The sequence below is a fragment of the Carcharhinus amblyrhynchos genome, unplaced genomic scaffold (genome assembly GCF_965287045.1).
Source record: "Carcharhinus amblyrhynchos unplaced genomic scaffold, sCarAmb.v2.hapA scaffold_37, whole genome shotgun sequence".
Lineage (NCBI taxonomy): Eukaryota > Metazoa > Chordata > Chondrichthyes > Carcharhiniformes > Carcharhinidae > Carcharhinus > Carcharhinus amblyrhynchos.
In genome coordinates, this window is record NW_027649778.1 from 4,846,015 (window position 1) to 4,866,370 (window position 20,356).

The following is a 20,356-nucleotide window of genomic DNA, read 5'->3' on the forward strand; positions in this document are numbered from 1 at the left end:
CCACATTGCTGTGGCTCTGGAGTCACGTGTAGGCCAGACCGGGTAAGGACGGCAGATTTCCTTCCCTAAAGGGACATTAGTGACCCAGATGGGTTTTTCCAACAATGGTTTCAGTAGATTTTTAATTCCAGATTTTTATTCAAGTTTCACCATCTGCCGTGGCGGGATTCGAACCTGGGTCCCCAGAGCAATACCCTGGGTCTCTGAAGGGGCAAGTAGACGTACATTAACACTGCAATGAAGTTACTGTGAAAATCCCCTAGTCGCCACACTCCGGCGCCTGTTCGGGTCACACTGAGGGGGAATTTAGCACGGCCAGTGCACCCTAACCAGCACGTCTTTCGGGCTGCGGGAGGAAACCGGAGCACCCGGAGGAAACCAACGCAGACACGGGGAGAATGGTGCAGACTCCGCACAGACAGTGACCCAAGCTGGGAATCGAACCCAGGTCCCTGGTGCTGTGAGGCAGCAGTGCGAACCACCATGCCGCCCAGACTCATAGTAATGTGGTTCGCTCTTAATTGTGTTCCCTCCGGGGTTGGAGGCGATGGCCTAGTGGTTTTATCACTGGACTATTAATGCAGAAACTCAGCTAATGTTCTGGGGGACCCGGGTTCGAATCCCGCCACGGCAGATGGTGGAATTTGAAATCAATAAAAAAATCTGGAATTAAGAATCTCCTGATGACCATGAAACCATTGTCAGAAAAACCCATCTGGTTCACTAATGTCCTTTAGGGAAGGAAATCTGCCGTCCGTACCCCGGTCTGGCCTACATGTGACTCCAGAGCCACAGCAATGTGGTTGACTCTCAACTGCCCTCCAAGGGGCAACTAGGGATGGGCAATAAATACTGGCCCAGCCAGTGAGGTCCATGACCCACAAAGTAATTAAAATAAAACTACCACAGAAAGTAGTTGAGGTCATAACATTCTAATTTCTTCTTGAAATCACACAAATAGCTCCTGGGGCTATTGTCGATTGTTGGAAAAACCCACCTGGTTCACTAATGTCCCTTTAGGGAAGGAAATCTGCCGTCTTTACCCGGTCTGGCCTACATGTGACTCCACAGCCACAGCAATGTGGTTGACTCTCAACTGCCCTCCAAGGGGCAACTAGGGATGGGCAATAAATACTGGCCCAGGAATGAATAAAAACCACTTGATCCATCAGGCCCCTTGATTAAGGGAGGTCAGTAAATGCCGAGCCGTTGCCTGCATCCCATGGGCGAACGGGACAACCCAGAGCCTGGGGGTGTCTCACCTGGGCTTTTCACCTGGAATTCCTGTGTCTTCCTCTGCAGGGTTGACGGCAGCTCGTTGAGGCGGAGGGAGAGCTGCCGCTTGAACGGCGAGTTCTTCTGGCTGAGGGCCGGGAAGCCGCGGAAGGAGCCCTGCCTCACCAGCTGCTCCAGGGGCGCGTGCCTCCGCGGGATGGCGTGCTGGTAGCTTGGGTCGCTCTTGTCCACCGGTGAGGCCGCCCCTTGTGGGGGGGAGCTGCTGGTGGGCGGGGGGGGTCCCGAGCCGGCCGCCGGGCTACCCGTTGCCGCTGCTTCAGCTGTGGGGATGAGAACAAGGCATCAGTGATGGGAAGAGGCCATTCGGCCCATTGACGGGAGGTCAAGGGGACCCGGGCAATCTCAATTCAATCTCGCTCCCGCAGTTTGGGAGTATCAAGTTGCAAAAGTGACCATCAAATCCCAAATGCTTCACCAGTATCCTTCGGAGAAGGAAATCCGTCCTATTGACCTGGTGTGGGCCTGTATTGTCTCTGAGCCGCCCCCCTGGGGGTTATGGACGTTCCATCTCCTTGGTTACATCCAAGGCAAAGGTTGATGGGAGTTTTGCCACATGACCTGTGGACTCAGGTAGATCCGCCATAGGCATATTTAACAGCAGACCAAACTCAAGGGGCTGAATGGCCTCCTCAGGTTGCTTTATGCGACTGAGTTACATCAGATCTATTCCAGGGCCTCCAAGGAAGAGGTCACCATCAGTGCACTCCAAACTGGGATGATCAATATCGTACAAATGGTTTGTGGCTTGCTAATATTTTCATAGAATCCCTACAGTGCAGGAGGCAGCCATTCAGCCCATCGAGCTTGCACAGACTCTTACCCAGGTTTACCCCATAACCCCACGTATTAACCCCACTAACTACATACCTTGGGACACTAAGCGGGCAATTTAGCACGGCCAATCCACCTAACCTACACACCTTGGGACACTAAGGCGTGATTTGGCCATGCTAAATTCTCCCTCAGTGAGTCTGAAAGGTGTCAGAGTCACAGCCCAAAGATGTGCAGGTTTAAACTTTATTTACTAGAGTCGCAAGTAGGCTTATATTAACACTGCAATGAAGTCACTGCAATGAAAATCCCCCAGTCTCTACCCTCCAATGCCTGTCCAGGTACACTGAGGGAGAATTTAGTGCGGCCAATGCACCCTAACCAGCATGTCTTTCAGAGTGTGGGAGGAAACAGGAGCACCCGGAGGAAACCCACGCAGACACGGGGAGAATGTGCAAACTCCACACAGACAGTGACCCAAGCCGGGAATTGAACCTGGGTCCCTGGCACTGTGAGGCAGCAGTGCTAACCCACTGTGCTGCTCAGCTTTTGGACTGGGTGGTCACTGTGCTGGACTGGCCGAACCCTGCGGCAATGCCCAGGGGGTTCACACAATGTCATCATGAGGCTGCCATCGGACTATCGAATGGACTTATTTCACATTAAGGTGATGTTTCACTACACCCTAGCTGTGACTGTAACATTACATTCTGTACCCTCTCCTTTCCTTCTCTATGAATGGTATGCTTCGTCTGTGTAGCCCACAAGAAACAATAATTTCACTGTGTGTTAATACATGCGGCACAGTGCCCAGCACTGCTGCTTCACACTGCCAGGGACCCAGGTTCAATTCCAGCCTCAGATGACTGTGTAGAGTTTGCACATTCTTCCCATGTCTGCGTGGGTTTACTGCGGGTGCTCCGGTTTCCTTCCACATTCCAAAGATGTGCGGGTTAGGGTGGATTGGCCATGCTAAATTGACCCTGGTGCCTGGAGGATTAGCGGGTTAAATGTGCGGGGTTACGAGAATAGGGCCTGGGTGGAATTAGGATTGGTACAGACTCGATGGGCCGAATGGCCTCCTTCTATACTGTAGGGTAACAGCGGTCAGCACCGCTGCCTCACAGCGCCAGGGACTCCAGTTCGATTCCCGGTGCTGTGAGGCACTGTCTGTGCTGAGTCTGCATGTTCTCCCCGTGTCTGCGTGGGTTTCCTCCCACACTCCGAAAAGACGTGCTGGTTAGGGTGCGTCAGCCCCGCTAAATTCTCACTTCTACAATGTGACAATAATAAATCAAATTTAATCTAATCTAAGGTAGCTGGTGTGTGTGGGGAGCTCAATGTCTCGCTGCTGTGTCCCTCTCCCCCCCCCACCCCCTCACCTTTCTTCTTGTCCTGTAGTTGCTTCATTGTCTCCTCTCTCTCGGCTTGCTGGGAGGCCGTGGTCACCCGGAAGGAGCCTTCCCGCGTGAAGCTGGTTCGGCTGGCGTCGAAGGATGCCGTCACTCCACACTCCTTCTCCCGTTTCTGCTTCCGTTCCAGACAGGCGGCGAACGCACAGCCCACCGCGTGGCTCAGCCGTTCTCCCTGTGAGAGGGGCACAGGACAGTCACTGGGGGCTGCAGCTCGAGGCGCGGGGAGAGGGGCACTTTCTAAATAGGAAAATGCTTAGGAAATCAGAAACACAACGGGACTTGGGGGGTCATCGTTCAAGATTCTCTTAGGGTTAACGTACAGGTTCAGTCGGCAGTTGGGCAGCACAGTGGCACAGCCGTTAGCACTGCTGCTTCACAGCTCCAGGGACCTGGGTTCGATTCCTGACTCGGCTCACTGTCTGTGTGGAGTTTGCACATTCTCCGCGTGTCTGCGTGGGTTTCCTCCGGGTGCTCCTGTTTCCTCCCACAATCCAAAGATGAGCAGGTTAGGTTGATTGGCCGTGCTAAGAAATTGACCCTTAGTGTCCAGGGATGCGTAGGTTAGAGGGGATTACTGGGTATAATATGTAGGGATATGGGGGTAGGGCCTGGGTCGGATTGTGTTTGGTGCAGACTCGATGGGCCGAAGGGCCTCTTTCTGCATTGTAGGGTTCTATGGTTCAAATGCAATGTCGAGAGGGCCAGAATACAAGAGCAGGGATACACTTCTTGGTCTAACAGTGAGGGTTCCCAACTCTGTCACCCTACCCGGGTTGGGAAGCTTATAGCGTTATGATCACTGTTTCCTGAACTGATAGGAAAACGAGGGGGGAGAATGGGAAGAGAGGCAGCGAGTTCCAGATTCCCATCACCGTCTGGGTGAAAAAGATTTTCCTCAAGTTCCCTCTAAATCTGAAGAGCAAAGAAAATTACAGCATAGGAACAGGCCCTTCGGCCTTCCAAGCTGCACTGACCATGCTGCCCCTTCCCTTAAATCTCTGCCCCCTGCTTATTGGCCCCTCTACTAAGGAGAAAAGTTTCCTCCCTATCTACCCTGTCTACTGGTGTTCCTGATCCGATCGTATTCCTCCCTCAGCCTCCTGAGGCAGGACCCCACAGGGGAGAGTTTAAATTCCAGGAGCCACCTTACCGAGTCTTTCAACGCCATGAAGCAGTGGCAGATCCATCGCCGGGTAGTGCCGTCCCGGCAAATGTAGGAAAAGGCCTTGTCGTAGTTCCGATCGGGAGCGCAGAAGGAAACCTTCTCGATGGTCTGGTCCACGATGAGGTCCTGGGGGAGGGAGAGAAGCAAGAGGCAGCCAGTTAGAGGAGGAGGTGAAGGAGAGGAGGGCGCGGAGGCCATTCACGGGGAACGGCCCCGGGGGGTGACGGGTTTCCGCCACGAAGACTGATCGGAGAAGCTGGGGAAAAGCAAAATTTCTGGAATCTGAAACCAAACAGAAAACGTTGGGAAATCTCAACAGGTCTGGCAGCGTCTGTGGGGAGAGAAAAGAGCCAATGTTTCAAGTCTGGATGACCCTTTGTCAGAACTCTCATAGAAATCATAGAAACCCTACAATGCAGAAGGAAGCCATTTGGCCCATTGAGTCTGCACCAACAACAACCAACCCCACCCAGGCCCTATCCCCTTAACCCCACATATTTACCCCGCCAACCCCTCTAACCTAGACATCCCAGGACACTAAGGGGCAGTTCAGCTTGGCCAATCCACCTAACCCACACATCTTTGGACACTAAGAGGCAATTTCACATGGCCAATCCACCTAACCTGCACATCTTTGGATACTAAAAGGCAATTCAGCATGGCCAATCCATCTAACCTGCACAGCTTTGGACTGTGGGAGGAAATCAGAGCACCCAGAGGAAACCCACGCATACACGGGGAGGCTCCACACAGACAGTGACCCAAGACTGGGAATCGAACCCGGGTCCCTGGCACCGTGAGGCAGCAGTGCTCACCACCGTGTCTCCCATTTGTGACACTAATAAATAAATAAACTAAACTTTTGGAAGTGGACTTCCCCCAAGGGTGAAGTAGAAACAGATTCAATCGAGGTTTTCGGAAGGGAATTGGATCATTAGATGAAGAGATAAAATATGCAAAACTACAGGGAATTGGCAAGAGGTAAATGTCTCCTTCAGAGGGTCAGCACTAACACGATGGGGGGAATTTTCCATCGGCGCTCGCCCCCCCAAGGCTGGAAGATCCCACCCCAGGCTAACAGACCTTTGCATGTCCCGTGTCCCTCCCGTTATAAACCCTGCAGGAGGGTAAAACTCTGCCTGGTGGGGTTGAATGGCCTCTTTCTGTCCTGTGAATCTGTACAAAGTGGCGGATAAAATCCCCGAGTGACTCAGCCATGACCCGGGCTGTGAACTGGACGCTGAGAATTGTGCTCCGCCAATCTTGACCTCTGGGTGACTTCCCGACACAGTTCGATGCGCTTGCAGGAAATGTTAAAAAGCAGCTGGAGGTGAGTAGGCAGCCGAGTATTTCCAAACCACACTAGCGGACAATGCAGTGAGCCTTTCCCTGACATCAACTGGCCCATTATTCTAGCTCGGTGGGGAACACTGGTCAAAAGAACCTCAATGGAAGACTCTGTCCGCAGAATCTCACACACACACAAAATAAGAACCCTGGTTTCAGCAGTTTTGCCCTGTCTATAGTATAATGCCTCCCCGTGACTCAAAGAAACACAGGTTTAGTTATTGATTCATTTATTCAGAATGTGACACATTAGCCACAGTGGAGTCAGTGACTGAGTTGTTTGTGCGAGATCGATTTTCTTCAAAGTTCTACTTGGACTGTTTAACAATGTCTGTGTAAGTTCCCGGGCGGGGGGGGCAGCACGGTGGTTCGCACTGCTGCCTCACAGCTCCAGGGATCCGGGTTCGATTCCCGGCTTGGATCACTCGTTTGTGTGAAGTCTGCACATTCCCCCCGTGTCTGCGTGGGTTTCCTCCAGGTGCTCCGGTTTACTCCCAAACTCCAAAGGTGGGCTTGTTAGGTGGACCGGCCATGATAAATTGCCCCTTAGAATCAGGGGGTTAGTCGGGTAAATACATAGTTATGGGGACAGGGCCTGGGTGGGATAGTGGTCAGTGCAGACTCAATGGGCTGAATGGCCTCAATCTGCAGTGCAGGGATTCTATGATTCCAATCTGACCTCCGGCCGAGAAATTACTTAAATAAAGAATGAATTGTTTGTTTAAAGTTTATTTATTAGTGTCACAAGAAGGCTTACATTAACACTGCAGTGAAGTTACTGTGAAAATCCCCTAGTCGCCACACTCTGTCGCCTGTTCGGGTTACACTGAGGAAGAATTTAGCACGGTCAATCCACCCTAACCAGCACGTCTTTCGGACTGTGGGAGGAAACCAGAACACCTGGAGGAAACCCACACAGACACAGGGAGAATGTGCAGACTCCGCACAGACAGTGACCCGAGCCGGGAATCGAACCTGGGTCCCTGGCGCTGTGAGGCAGCAGTGCTAACCCACTGTGCCGCCCTGTAGATGAGGTAATGGGACCCCCCTCCCTCACATATTGCGATTGAAGCATTGACAATGACCAGAGACACAGCAGCTATCATCGCCAGTGAATTTACAACGGCAGTTCAGCCAATTTAAGTCAATTTCAGTCTCGACATCAGCCAATGAAGTCATAAAACATCCCCATGTTAGGAGCAGCAGGAAACGTTGCTAAGCAACAGATATCTCAAACTATAGAAACCATGGAAACCCTACAGTGCAGAAGGTGGCCATTCAGCCCATCGAGCCTGCACCGACCACAATCCCACCCAGGCCCTATCCCCATAACTCCACATAGTTACCCCATTAATCCCTCTAATCTGCACACCTCTGGACACTAAGGGGCAATTTAGCATGGCCAATCCACCTAACCCACACATCTTTGGACACTAAGGGACAATTTAGCATGGCCAATCCACCTAACCCGCACATCTTTGGACACTAAGGGGCAATTCTGTATGACCAATCCACCCAACCTGCACATCTTTGGACTGTGGGAGGAAACTGGAGCACCCGGAGGAAACCCACACAGACACAGGGAGAATGTGCAAACTCCACACAGACAGTGACCCAAGCTGGGAATCGAACCCAGGTCCCTGGCGCTGTGAGGCAGCCGTGCTAACCCACTGTGCCCCCACAGGCAGAAGACGGTGCAAAAACAGAATATAATATACTGCGGTCGCTGGAAATCTCGAAATAAAACAGGAAATGCTGGAAAATCTCAGCAGGTCTGTCAGTGTCTGTGGAGACAGAAACAGAGTTAACGTTTCGTGGACAATAGGGCTCTTGTTCAGAATTCCAGGTGTGAAATGATAACTCTGTTCTTCTCCCTCCACAAATGAGGCCAGACCTGCTGAGTCTGCCCCCCACCACAACACCCCCCACCTCCATCCCCCCCCCACAACACCCCCCACCACAGTGTCTTCTCATTACAAAAGACAATGCTGGTTCCCCCCCGAGGGTGCCCCGTCTCCCTTTAGCAAAGGAGCGAGAAGCTTAGAGGAAAGATTTGGGAGCCATCTCACCTTTGTTTTATCGTCCACCACTCTCAGACCGTCTGCAGACACCCACAGAATGGCTTTCACGGACTTTTTTCCAGTCTGTAACACATAAGATACAAATCCTCAATCGGCTGTAGACTGTTAAAGTATGTACAGCACAGAAACAAGGCCATTCGGCCCATCTGCCCCCATTCTAGTGTTGATGCTCTACATGTACTCTTCCTAATTTCATGGGGCAGCATAGTTGTAAGAAGTCTCACAACACCAGTTTGGGCCACTGACCTGATGAAGGAGCAGCGCTCTGAAAGTTAGTGGCGTTTACTACCAAATAAACCTATTGGACTTTAACCTGGTGTTGTGAGGATTCTTACCGTGTTTACCCCAATCCAACACCGGCATCTCCACATCAGGGCAGCGTAGCAGCACAGTGGTTAGCACTGCTGCCTCACAGCACCAGGGACCCGGGTTCAATTCCCCGCCTCAGGTGCAGAGTTTGCACATTCTCCCCGTGTCTGCATGGGTTTTCATCCAGGCGCTCCACTTTCCAGTTACTGCCCATTCCAAATAGCCCTTGGAGGGCAGTTGAGAGTCAAGCACATTGCTGTGGCTCTGGAGTCACATGTAGGCCAGACCAGGGTAAGTACGGCAGATTTCCTTCCCTAAAGGACATTAGTGAACCAGATGGGTTTTTCCAACAATGGTTTCATTGTCGATCCTTAATTCCAGATATTTTTTATTGAATTCAAATGGGAATCCCTACAGTGCAGAAGGAGGTCATTTGGCCCATCGAGTCTGCACTGACAACAATCCCACTCACTCCCTAACCCTGTAACCCCACACATGTACTCTGATGATCCCCCTAACACTAATGGGCAATTTAGCACGGCCAATGCACCCAACCTGCACATCTTTGGACTGTGGGAAGAAACTGGAGTACCCAGAGGAACCCACACAGACGTGGGGAGAACACAGGCTCCAGTGACCCAAGCCGGAGTTGAACCCAGGTCCCTGGCACTGTGAGGTAGCAGCGCTAACCAATGTGCCATCATGTTGCCCAGTAGCAACAAGGGAGAATTTAACACAGCCAATGCACCTAACTAGCACTTATTTTGGAGTGTGGGAGAAAACCAAGCACCTGGAAGAAACCCATGCGGACACAGGGAGAAAGTGCAGACTCCACACAGACAGTGACCCAAGGCCGGAGTTGAACCCGGGTCCCTGGCACTATGAGGCAGCGGTGCTAACCACTGTGCTACCGTGCCGTCCCATGGCGGGATTTGAACCCGGGTCCCCAGAACATTAGCTGAGTTTCTGGATTAACAGTTTAGCCGTAATACCACGAGGCCACTGCCATCTTCAAAAAGGCAGTTCACCACCACATTCTCGAGGGGCAATTCAGGATGGGTAATAAACGTTGGCCTAAGCAGAGATGTCCCTGGAAAGAATAAATTTGTAAAAATCTGCGGAGGGAAAAGGAGTTAAGATTTCAGGTCAAGTGACCTGTCTCCGGAAAGTTCCGATGAAAGGTCATTTACCCAAGATCCTTAGCTCCTGGAGGTTGCTGTGTTTACCCAGCGATTATATATCTATTTCCTAACGAAGTCTGGCACCCAGTCACAATTTACCTTTCGGAAGATGGATTTGAAAGTCTTCAGCTCCTGCCCGGGTCGGGAAGGGAAAATTATTGTGAAACAAGGATGGCGGGGAGTCAGGGATAAGCAGCGGTGCCTGGGTTAGCCAGAGCGATGAGGAGAGAGGGAAAGCAGCAGGGCTGGGCACCATGGCACTGGGCAAGAGAGCCATGGCCTTTGGATGAGTAACATTCAGGGAATGGGGTCCAGCGTCCCAGCTCCACACCCATTGCAAAGCTGCAGAACTAGCATCACAGGAGCAGGTCAATAACCCCACCCCCCCTCCACTGAATGTGTGGGTTCCACATTCTCCCCACTCCCTGTGGGAGCCAGTTCCACATTCTCCCCCACTCCCCGTGGGAGTGAGTCCCACATTCTCCCCACTCCCCGTGGGAGTGAGTCCCACATTCTCCCCACTCCCCGTGGGAGCGAGTCCCACATTCTCCCCACTCCCCGTGGGAGCGAGTCCCACATTCTCCCCACTCCCCGTGGGAGCGAGTCCCACATTCTCCCCACTCCCTGTGGGAGAGAGTCCCACATTCTCCCCGCTCCCTGTGGGAGCGAGTCCCACATTCTCCCCGCTCCCTGTGGGAACGAGTCCCACATTCTCCCCACTCCCTGTGGGAGCGAGTCCCACATTCTCCCCACTCCCCGTGGGAGCGAGTCCCACATTCTCCCCACTCCCTGTGGGAGAGAGTCCCACATTCTCCCCACTCCCTGTGGGAGTGAGTCCCACATTCTCCCCACTCCCCGTGGGAGCGAGTCCCACATTCTCCCCACTCCCCGTGGGAGCGAGTCCCACATTCTCCCCACTCCCCGTGGGAGCGAGTCCCACATTCTCCCCACTCCCCGTGGGAGAGAGTCCCACATTCTCCCCACTCGCTGTGGGAGCGAGTCCCACATTCTCCCCACTCCCTGTGGGAACGAGTCCCACATTCTCCCCACTCCCTGTGGGAGCGAGTCCCACATTCTCCCCACTCCATGTGGCAGCAAGTCCCACATTCTCCTCACTCCCTGTGGGAGCCAGTCCCACATTTTCCCCACTCCCTGTGGGAGCGAGTCCCACATTCTCCCCACTCCCTGTGGGAGCCAGTCCCACATTCTCCCCACTCCCTCTGAGAACGAGTCCCACATTCTCCCCACTCCCTGTGGGAGCCAGTCCCACATTCTCCCCACTCCCTCTGAGAACGAGTCCCACATTCTCCCCTCTCTCCAGGTAAAGACAGTTCTGACTGAATCACCTAGTGGATCCATTAGTCAGCCTTTTAGTTCTGGTCTTCCCAAATTTCGTTACATCCACCAGATCAAAAAGCTCATAATTTTAAAGATCTCCATCACTCAGCCTTTCCATTCCACAGGAAAGGAGCCCCACTCGAGAAGCCTGAAAATCCCAAGTCTAAATCTCAATTAAAATCCTTCTTCCAGGTCTTTGCCAAGCGGAATATGGGGAATGGGCAAGTTTCACACCCACTGCTCTGTCAGTGGAAATGAGATTCCTCTCCGGATACTGACCAGATTTGATTTGATTTAATTTATTACACGTATGAGCATATAGTGAAAAGTATTGTTTCTTGCGCGCTGTACAGACAAAGCATACCATTTACAGTGAGGGAAAAAGTGCAGAATGTAGTGTTACAGTCATAGCGAGGGTGTAGAGAAAGATCAAATTAATGCGAGGTGGGTCCATTCAGAAGTCTGACAGCAGCAGGGAAGAAGCTGTTCTTGAGTCGGTCGGTACGTGACCTCAGATTTTTGTATCTTTTTCCCAAAGGAAGAAGGTGGAACAGAGAATGTCCGGGGTGCATGGAGGGCCTTGATTATACTGGCTGCTTTGCTGAGGCAGCGGGAAATGTAGACAGAGTCAATGAATGGGAGGCTGGTTTATGTGATGGATTGGGCTATATTCACGACCTTTCGTAGTTCCTTGCGGTCTTGGGCAGAGCAGGAGCCCATACCAAGCTGTGATACAATCAGAAAGAATGCTTTCTATGGTGCATCTGGAAAATTGGTGAGAGTCGTAACATACAAGCCAAATTTCCTTAGGCTTCTGAGAAAGTAGAGGCATTGGTGGGGTTTTCTTAACTATAGTGTCGGCATGGGGGGGACCAGGACAAGTTGTTGGGGATCTGGACGCCTAAAAACTTGAAGCTGAGCGCTGAATGTAAACATCACCCTTCCACTGTGTTAAGATCGGTATTTGGGTCTAAAATGTGGCAGTAAAGGAAGATCTCAACCTTAGGTCTCAACGTCACTTCACAGCTTCTCACTAACGTCCCGAATTTAAACATGAAGTAATTAACTTTAGGGCACTAGGATGTGTTTAACCATTGACAGCCCAATGACCGACTACTCCGGTCTCCTAGCAACCTCTCTTCCCTCTGTTTGATCTAGTCTGGAAGCAAATATGGAAATGGCATCCAAATAGTGAGTCAGACCATCCCGGTGCAATTAAACAAAGCTGCAGGCCTCCAGCCCCAATTACAGCCTTACCTCGACTGATAGAGAGAGAGAGAGAAATTCTCCCTCAGCAAAAAGACTGCCCATTTCAACACCAACAGTCTCTCAGTTACACGCGCAGTCATAGAATCACAGAATCCCTACACTGCAGAAGGAGGCCATTCAGCCCATCGAGCCTGCACCAACAACAATCCCACCCAACCCTAACCTCGTAACCCCACGTATTTACCCTAGCTAATCCCCTTGACACTAAGGGGCAATTTAGCCTGGCCAATCTCCCTAACCTGCACATCTTGGGACACCAAGGGGCAATTTATTATGGCCAAACCATCTAACCTGCACATCTTTGGACACTAACAGGCAATTTATCATGGCCAATCCACCTAACCTGCACATCTTTTGACATTGGTTAAAGACTACTGGTTTGTTAGGTCAAACAAAGGCATTTTACCACAACAAGGAAATGGGGAGCATCGGCTCCTGGTTAGTGACCCTTCCGGCTCATTCCCTCCAATGGGATGCCCCAGAGCTCACCAACTTCTACAGATGCACCATAGAAACCATTCTTTCTGGTTGTATCACAGCTTGGTATGGGCTCCTGCTCTGCCCAAGACCGCAAGAAACTACAAAAGGTCTTGAATGTAGCCCAATCCATCAGGCAAACCAGCCTCCCATCCATTGACTCTGTCTACACTTCCTGCTGCCTCGGCAAAGCAGTCAGAATAATTAAGGTCCCCACACACCCTGGACATTCTCTCTTCCAGCGATGCCCAGATCTGATGAGTGAATGAAAAGTGAGCAATGTATGAGACTGGATCCGCAAGTAGGCCCGGGAGAGGGAAGTGGGAGCGATCTGCGTCACGAAAATTTGGTGAGGCAAACTGAACCAAAACCCGGAAAAATGCCAGAGCGTCACCAAACATCCACCACCCGAGAGTCCATGCCCCTGCTCTGCCAGCGGGTAGGGATGAGATCAGAATTCCACAACCCCTTCCTTATCCAATAATGAGTAAAAACACCAGACAGCAGTTGCAAGGCAGGTTTCACGTAACCGAGTCAGCTGAGAATGTGGGAGCTTTTTAGTGAGATAACCTTCAACCAAAAGAGGCTGAAGGGCGGCTTTTAAAAGAGAGGCGATTGCACAAAACCTGCTCCAAAGACACAAAAACAAAACTAACACATTAAAATGTTAGGTCGTTTCAGTTCAATCTAAACTGCCCCCCATGGTGCCTCCTTAACCCTGCCCCAAGGAGTCACTGACATCCACTCCACGATCTCAACTGTGGCCGACTCCCCCTGCTCGCTGGCTTCACGTATCAGCCCGAGCTGTCGCAGGATCCGTTTTTAGTTGACTCCCTCGCCCCAGGCCCATGTCCTGAGGGGGTGGGGGCAGGATTTTCCAGTGGTTGTACACCCTGTAAAATTTAGCACAGGGAAATGAAGTGAGGAGTGAGGATTACAGAGTGAATCCCGGTGAGGATTACAGAGTGAATCCCGCTGAGGATTACAGAGTGAATCCCGGTGAGGATTACAGAGTGAATCCCAGTGAAGACAATGAAGGGAGTTACAGTCCGCAGTAAGATCTGATAATCCAGGCACATCACAGAAGTTCAGATACGATTTACTGAATCCTTCCTTTCTTTTTATTCATTCCTGGGACATGGGCATCGCTGGCTGGGCCAGCATTTATTGTCCATCCCTAGTTGCCCTTGGAGGGCAGTTGAGAGTCAACCACATTGCTGTGGTTCTGGAGTCCCATGTTGGCCAGACCGGGTAAGAACGGCAGATTTCCTTCCCTGAAGGACATTAGTGAACCAGATGGGTTTTTCCGACAATGGTTTCATGATCATCAGCAGATTCTTAATTCCTGATATTTTTTATTAAATTCAAATTCCACCATCTGTCGTGGTGGGATTCGAACCCTGGTCTCCAGCTGGATTAATAGTCTAGCGATAATACCCTTCGGCCAAAGCCTCCTAGTCCAATCATACTGTTCTTAGATGCACAAGTGACTTCACCACATGGTCCACAACTCAAGACATTTGGGGGGGAAGTTCAAATTTGATCTTTTCAAAAGTTTCTCTTTTCCTCAGTGTGTTGGTTTAATTTGATAAGTGCCTCACTTCTGGCTCAATCTTTCATCTATTTTCATCAGATTCTGGCTTTCAAAAGGGAATTGGATCATTATCTGAAGAGGAAAGGTTTCTCGAGCAATGTAGGTGGGGATTAGGCAGGGGAGGGAGCTAGGTGAATAGCTCTTTGCCATGAGCAGCACTGAGACCGCGGGCAGAATGGCCTCCTTCTTGGTTCTCTGTGTGGCTGCTGGAACATCTCAGCTCATCATTCATTCTCTGGTCACCTTTCCATCTCTCATGGGAGGACAATGGGAGGCAAAGTGAGCAAGAAAGGGGAATGGGGGTGAGAGGGAAAGAGGGAAGAGGAGAGAGGAGGAGGGGAGGGGGAGAGAGAGAGGAGGAGGGGAGGGGGAGAGAGAGAGGAGGAGGGGAGGGGGAGAGAGAGAGGAGGAGGGGAGGGGGAGAGAGAGAGGAGGAGGGGAGGGGGAGAGAGAGAGGAGGAGGGGAGGGGGAGAGAGAGAGGAGGAGGGGAGGGGGAGAGAGAGAGAGAGAGGAGGGGAGGGGGAGAGAGAGAGAGAGAGGAGGGGAGGGGGAGAGAGAGAGAGAGAGAGGAGGGGAGGGGGAGAGAGAGAGAGACAGAGGAGGGGAGGGGGAGAGAGAGAGAGAGGAGGGGAGGGGGAGAGAGAGAGAGGAGGGGAGGGGGAGAGAGAGAGGAGGAGGGGAGGGGGAGAGAGAGAGGAGGAGGGGAGGGGGAGAGAGAGAGGAGGAGGGGAGGGGGAGAGAGAGAAGGGGAGGGGGAGAGAGAGAGAGGAGGGGAGGGGGAGAGAGAGAGAGAGAGAGAGGAGGGGAGGGGGAGAGAGAGAGGAGGAGGGGAGGGGGAGAGAGAGAGGAGGAGGGGAGGGGGAGAGAGAGAGGAGGAGGGGAGGGGGAGAGAGAGAGGAGGAGGGGAGGGGGAGAGAGAGAGAGGAGGGGAGGGGGAGAGAGAGAGAGGAGGGGAGGGGGAGAGAGAGAGGAGGAGGGGAGGGGGAGAGAGAGAGGAGGAGGGGAGGGGGAGAGAGAGAGAGGAGGGGAGGGGGAGAGAGAGAGAGAGAGAGGAGGGAGGGGGAGAGAGAGAGAGACAGAGGAGGGGAGGGGGAGAGAGAGAGAGAGGAGGGGAGGGGGAGAGAGAGAGAGAGGAGGGGAGGGGGAGAGAGAGAGAGAGAGAGGAGGGGAGGGGGAGAGAGAGAGAGACAGAGGAGGGGAGGGGGAGAGAGAGAGAGAGGAGGGGAGGGGGAGAGAGAGAGAGAGGAGGGGAGGGGGAGAGAGAGAGAGGAGGGGAGGGGGAGAGAGAGAGGAGGAGGGGAGGGGGAGAGAGAGAGGAGGAGGGGAGGGGGAGAGAGAGAGGAGGAGGGGAGGGGGAGAGAGAGAGGAGGAGGGGAGGGGGAGAGAGAGAGGAGGAGGGAGGGGGAGAGAGAGAGAGGAGGGGAGGGGGAGAGAGAGAGAGGAGGGGAGGGGGAGAGAGAGAGAGAGGAGGGGAGGGGAGAGAGAGAGGAGGAGGGGAGGGGGAGAGAGAGAGGAGGAGGGGAGGGGGAGAGAGAGAGGAGGAGGGGAGGGGGAGAGAGAGAGGAGGAGGGGAGGGGGAGAGAGAGAGAGGAGGGGAGGGGGAGAGGGAGAGAGGAGGGGAGGGGGAGAGAGAGAAGAGGAGGGGAGGGGGAGAGAGAGAGGAGGGGAGGGGGAGAGAGAGAGGAGGAGGGGAGGGGGAGAGAGAGAGGAGGAGGGGAGGGGGAGAGAGAGAGAGGAGGGGAGGGGGAGAGGGAGAGAGGAGGGGAGGGGGAGAGAGAGAGAGGAGGGGAGGGGGAGAGAGAGGAGGAGGGGAGGGGGAGAGAGAGAGGAGGAGGGGAGGGGGAGAGAGAGAGAGGAGGGGAGGGGGAGAGAGAGAGAGGAGGGGAGGGGGAGAGAGAGAGGAGGAGGGGAGGGGAGAGAGAGGAGGAGGGGAGGGGAGAGAGAGAGGAGGAGGGGAGGGGGAGAGAGAGAGGAGGAGGGGAGGGGGAGAGAGAGAGAGGAGGGGAGGGGGAGAGAGAGAGAGGAGGGGAGGGGGAGAGAGAGAGGAGGAGGGGAGGGGGAGAGAGAGGAGGAGGAGGGGAGGGGGAGAGAGAGAGGAGGAGGGGAGGGGGAGAGAAGAGAGAGGAGGGGAGGGGGAGAGAGAGAGGAGGAGGGGAGGGGGAGAGAGAGAGGAGGAGGGAGGGGGGGGAGAGAGAGAGGAGGGGAGGGGGAGAGAGAGAGAGGAGGGGAGGGGGAGAGAGAGAGAGAGGAGGGGAGGGGAGAGAGAGAGAGACAGAGGAGGGGAGGGGGAGAGAGAGAGAGAGGAGGGGAGGGGGAGAGAGAGAGAGAGGATAGGAGGGGGAGAGAGAGAGAGGAGGGGAGGGGGAGAGAGAGAGGAGGAGGGGAGGGGGAGAGAGAGAGGAGGAGGGGAGGGGGGGGGAGGGGGAGAGAGAGAGAGAGGAGGGGAGGGGGAGAGAGAGAGAGAGGAGGGGAGGGGGAGAGAGAGAAAGAGAGGGGAGGGGGAGAGAGAGAAAGAGAGGGAGGGGGAGAGAGAGAGAGAGAAAGAGAGGGGAGGGGGAGAGAGAGAGAGAGAGGGGGGAAGGGGAGAGAGAAAGAGAGGGGAGGGGGAGAGAGAGAAAGAGAGGGGAGGGGGAGAGAGAAAGTGAGAGAGAGGAGGGGGAGAGTGATCAATAGATTCATTTTGATCAGTTTAGAAGGATGAGGGGGGATCTTATTGAAACTTACAGGATACTGCGAGGCCCCGGATAGAGTGGACGTGGAGAGGATGTTTCACTGGTAGGAGAAACTAGAACCAGAGGGTGCACCTCAGGCTAAAGGGACAATCCTTTTAAAACAGAGATGAGGAGGAATTTCTTCAGCCAGAGAGTGGGGCATCTGTGGAACTGTTTGCCACAGAGGAGGCCGGGTCACTGAGTGTCTTTAAGACACAGATAGATAGGTTCTTGATTAATAAGGGGGTCAGGGGTAAAGGCAGGAGAATGGGGATGAGAAAAATATCAGCCACGATCGAATGGTGGAGCAGACTCGATGGGCCGAGTGGCCTAATTTTGCTCCTATGTCTTATAGTCTCATCACTAGCTTGGCTAGGAGAGTGGGCATGATTTTCAACTACACCAGAGCAGAGACAGACTGGATGTCGGGCAGAGGGCAGTGAGCCTTTGCCAGCTGGCATGATGAGTCCTAACTCTCTGCGCACAGGAGGAGTTGGATTAGTTCTCGCCTGAGTAACAGATTACACCAAATGCATCTTCATCGACCACCCTCAGTGCTTGCAACCGCCTAGACTGGTAATGCTTCAAACCGTAAAGACTAGAAGCAGGAGCAGGCCATTCGGCCCTTCAAACCTGCTCCACTATTCATTTTGATCACGGGTGGCACAGTGGGTTAGCACTGCTGCCTCGCAGCCTCGGGGACCCGAGTTCGATTCCCAGCCTTGGGTCACTGTTTGAGTGGAGTCTCCCCACGTCTGCGTGAGTTTCCTCCGGTGTCCTCTCACAGACGTGTAGGTTAGGTGGATTGGCTGTGCTAAATTGCGCTTTAGCGTCAGGGGGACTAGTTAGGGTACATGTTGTGGGGGGGGGGGGAACAGGGTGGGACTGTGGTCAGTGATGACTTGATGGGCCGAATAGTCTCCTTCTGCACTGTGGGGATTCTACGATTATCAAATTCAACGTCCTGCTCCCCATACCCCTTGATCCCTTTAGCCCCAAGGTAGGTTGGGACTTTTTTCCTTTGAGTGTAGGAGGATGAGTGGGGGGTGACCTTACAGGGATTTATATAAACATGAGGGCCATTGATAAGATGAATAGCCAAGACCTTTCCCCCCAGGGTGGGGGAGTCCAAAACTAGAGGGCGTAGGTTAACGGGGACAGGGCAAAGGGGACCCGAGGGGGAAACTTTTCACAGAGGCTGGTGCGTGTATGATGCTAACCACCATGCCACCGAGCTGTGGACAGGGGGTCAGATAGGATTCCAGGGTGGGGGGGTGGAAGGACCTGGTGCTGATTGGATCTTACTTGAGGGCAGAAGGTTGGAAAGGACCCAATGACACAGGACGGAAGCAGCGAGGGGAAAGCTCGGGGCATTAATGGGTCAGCCATCACTAAATAACCCGGGGAATCAGTCCCTCATTATTCACTGTTCACAAACCGTGGGAAGGCAATCTAACTGGAGGTTTCGTTAAGTCTGTTCTGAAACGTCACCGAGTGAGTTTACAAGAACAAACCATGTGTGTGTGTGTGTGTGTGTGTGTGTGTGTGTGTGTGCGTGTGTGAGCTGTGTGTGTGTGTGTGTGTGTGTGTGTGTGTGTGTGCGTGTGTGAGCTGTGTGTGTGTGTGTGCGCGCGCTGTGTGTGTGCGTGTGTGTTGTGTGTGTGCACTGTGTGTGTCTGTGTGCACTGTGTGTGTGTGTGCGCACAAATACAGGATAAGATGCTGCAGTGTAAGCTGAGCACCTCCTGTGCAAACAGACCTCTCCGCAGACCCTGTTGAGCTCACTGCTTATGGATAAGCTGCTTAAGTCGGTGCTATTTGAACCCAGCGTGCTGCTCTGTGAATAGCTTCTACATGAGTGAACGCACCAACCTCTGACTCACACATCAAACCATCCTCACCTCCCCATCAACTTGCACTTACTGTGCACAGTCCTGGTCACCCTATTATAGAAAGGATATTATTAAACTAGAAAGAGTGCAGAAGGGATTTGCTAGGATGCTACCGGGACTTGATCATTTGAGTTATAAGGAGAGGCTGGATAGACTGGGACTTTTTCCTCTGGAGTGTAGGAGGCTGAGGGGTGATCTTATAGAGGTCTATAAAATAATGAGATCAGCTAGATAGTCAACATCTTTTCCCAAAGGTAGGGGAGTCTAAAACTAGAGGCCATAGGTTTAAGGTGAGAGATACAAAAGGGTCCAGAGGGGCAATTTGTTTTACACAGAGGGTGGTGAGTGTCTGGAACAAGCTGCCAGAGGTAGTAGTAGAGGTGGGTGCAATTTTGTCTTTTAAAAGGTGGTTAGACAGTTATGAGGGTAAGATGGATATACAGGTATTCTTAGTGTCCAAAGATGTGCAGGTTAGGTGGATTGGCCATGCTAAATTGCCCCTTCGTGTCCGAAGATGTATAGATTAGGAGGATTAATGGAGTAAATACATGGGATTCAAGAACAGAACTGGGTAAAATATTCTGTCAGAGAATTGGTGCAGACTTGATGGGCCGAATGGCCTCTTTCTGCACAGTAGGGATTCTATGAGCTTGAAGGTATTAATCAGTGTCACAAGTAGGCTTACATTAACACTGTAATGAAGTTACAGTGAAAATCCCACATTCTGGCGCCTGTTCGGGTACACTGAGGGAGAATTTAGCACGGCCAATGCACCCTAACCAGCACGTCTTTCGGACTGAGGGGGGAAACCGGAGCACCCGGAGGAAACCCATGCAGACACGGGGAGAACGTGCTAACTCCACACAGACAGTGACTCAAACCGGGAATCGAACCCAGGTCCCTGGCGGCTGTGAGGCAGCAGTGCTAACCACTGTGCCACCCCAGATGTGAAGGTAGGGTGGACTGGCCATGTTAAATTGCCCCTTGTTGTCTGGGGGATTAGCAGGGTAAATGCATGGGGTTACAGGGGTGGAGCTTGGGTAAGATGCTCTGTCAGAGAGTCGATGCAGACTCGATGGGCCGAATGGCCTCCTTCTGGGCTGTACTAATACAGTGATTCTGTGAGGGGAGTGGGTGTGATAATGGAGGGATTTGCGAATGAGAATGAGATTTAAAATCGAGTTGTTGTTAAGACAGCTGGTGAGTATCTGCCCCGCAGACACATCTGGCAGGAACGGAGTCTGCTTGGTGACACAGCCGGAGGCAGTGGAAGCGAGCGAGACAGTCAGTCTGACTCCCGGGTCAACAGGACATTTTCTCCTGAGTGTCCCCGTGCAGGGAGCGAGGACAACACGGGCCGGTTCTCTTCCAGCCCTGCCCAGCCGGATATTTCTGACATCTGTCCCAGGGCAACAAACATCAGGGAGAGTTCACTGGGTCAGTAATACGCCTGTGGCCCAGCTGGGATAGATCACAGAATCCCTACAGTGCAGAAGGAGGACATTTGGC

The 20,356-nt window shown here is 52.9% G+C and overlaps 1 protein-coding gene across 1 annotated transcript in view; it reads right to left on the minus strand.

The window, feature by feature from the left end:
• The window catches only part of numbl (NUMB like endocytic adaptor protein), a 39,934-nt gene that overhangs the window by 5,147 nt on the left and 14,431 nt on the right, over positions 1-20,356 (minus strand). Inside the window, exons 2-5 of the mRNA XM_080218196.1 lie at positions 8,064-8,138; positions 4,633-4,773; positions 3,450-3,654; positions 1,263-1,556 (exon numbers count right to left, since the gene is read on the minus strand). Of these exons, the coding sequence (XP_080074322.1) occupies positions 1,263-1,556; positions 3,450-3,654; positions 4,633-4,773; positions 8,064-8,138 (715 nt within the window). The remainder of the gene's footprint in view (positions 1-1,262; positions 1,557-3,449; positions 3,655-4,632; positions 4,774-8,063; positions 8,139-20,356) is intronic.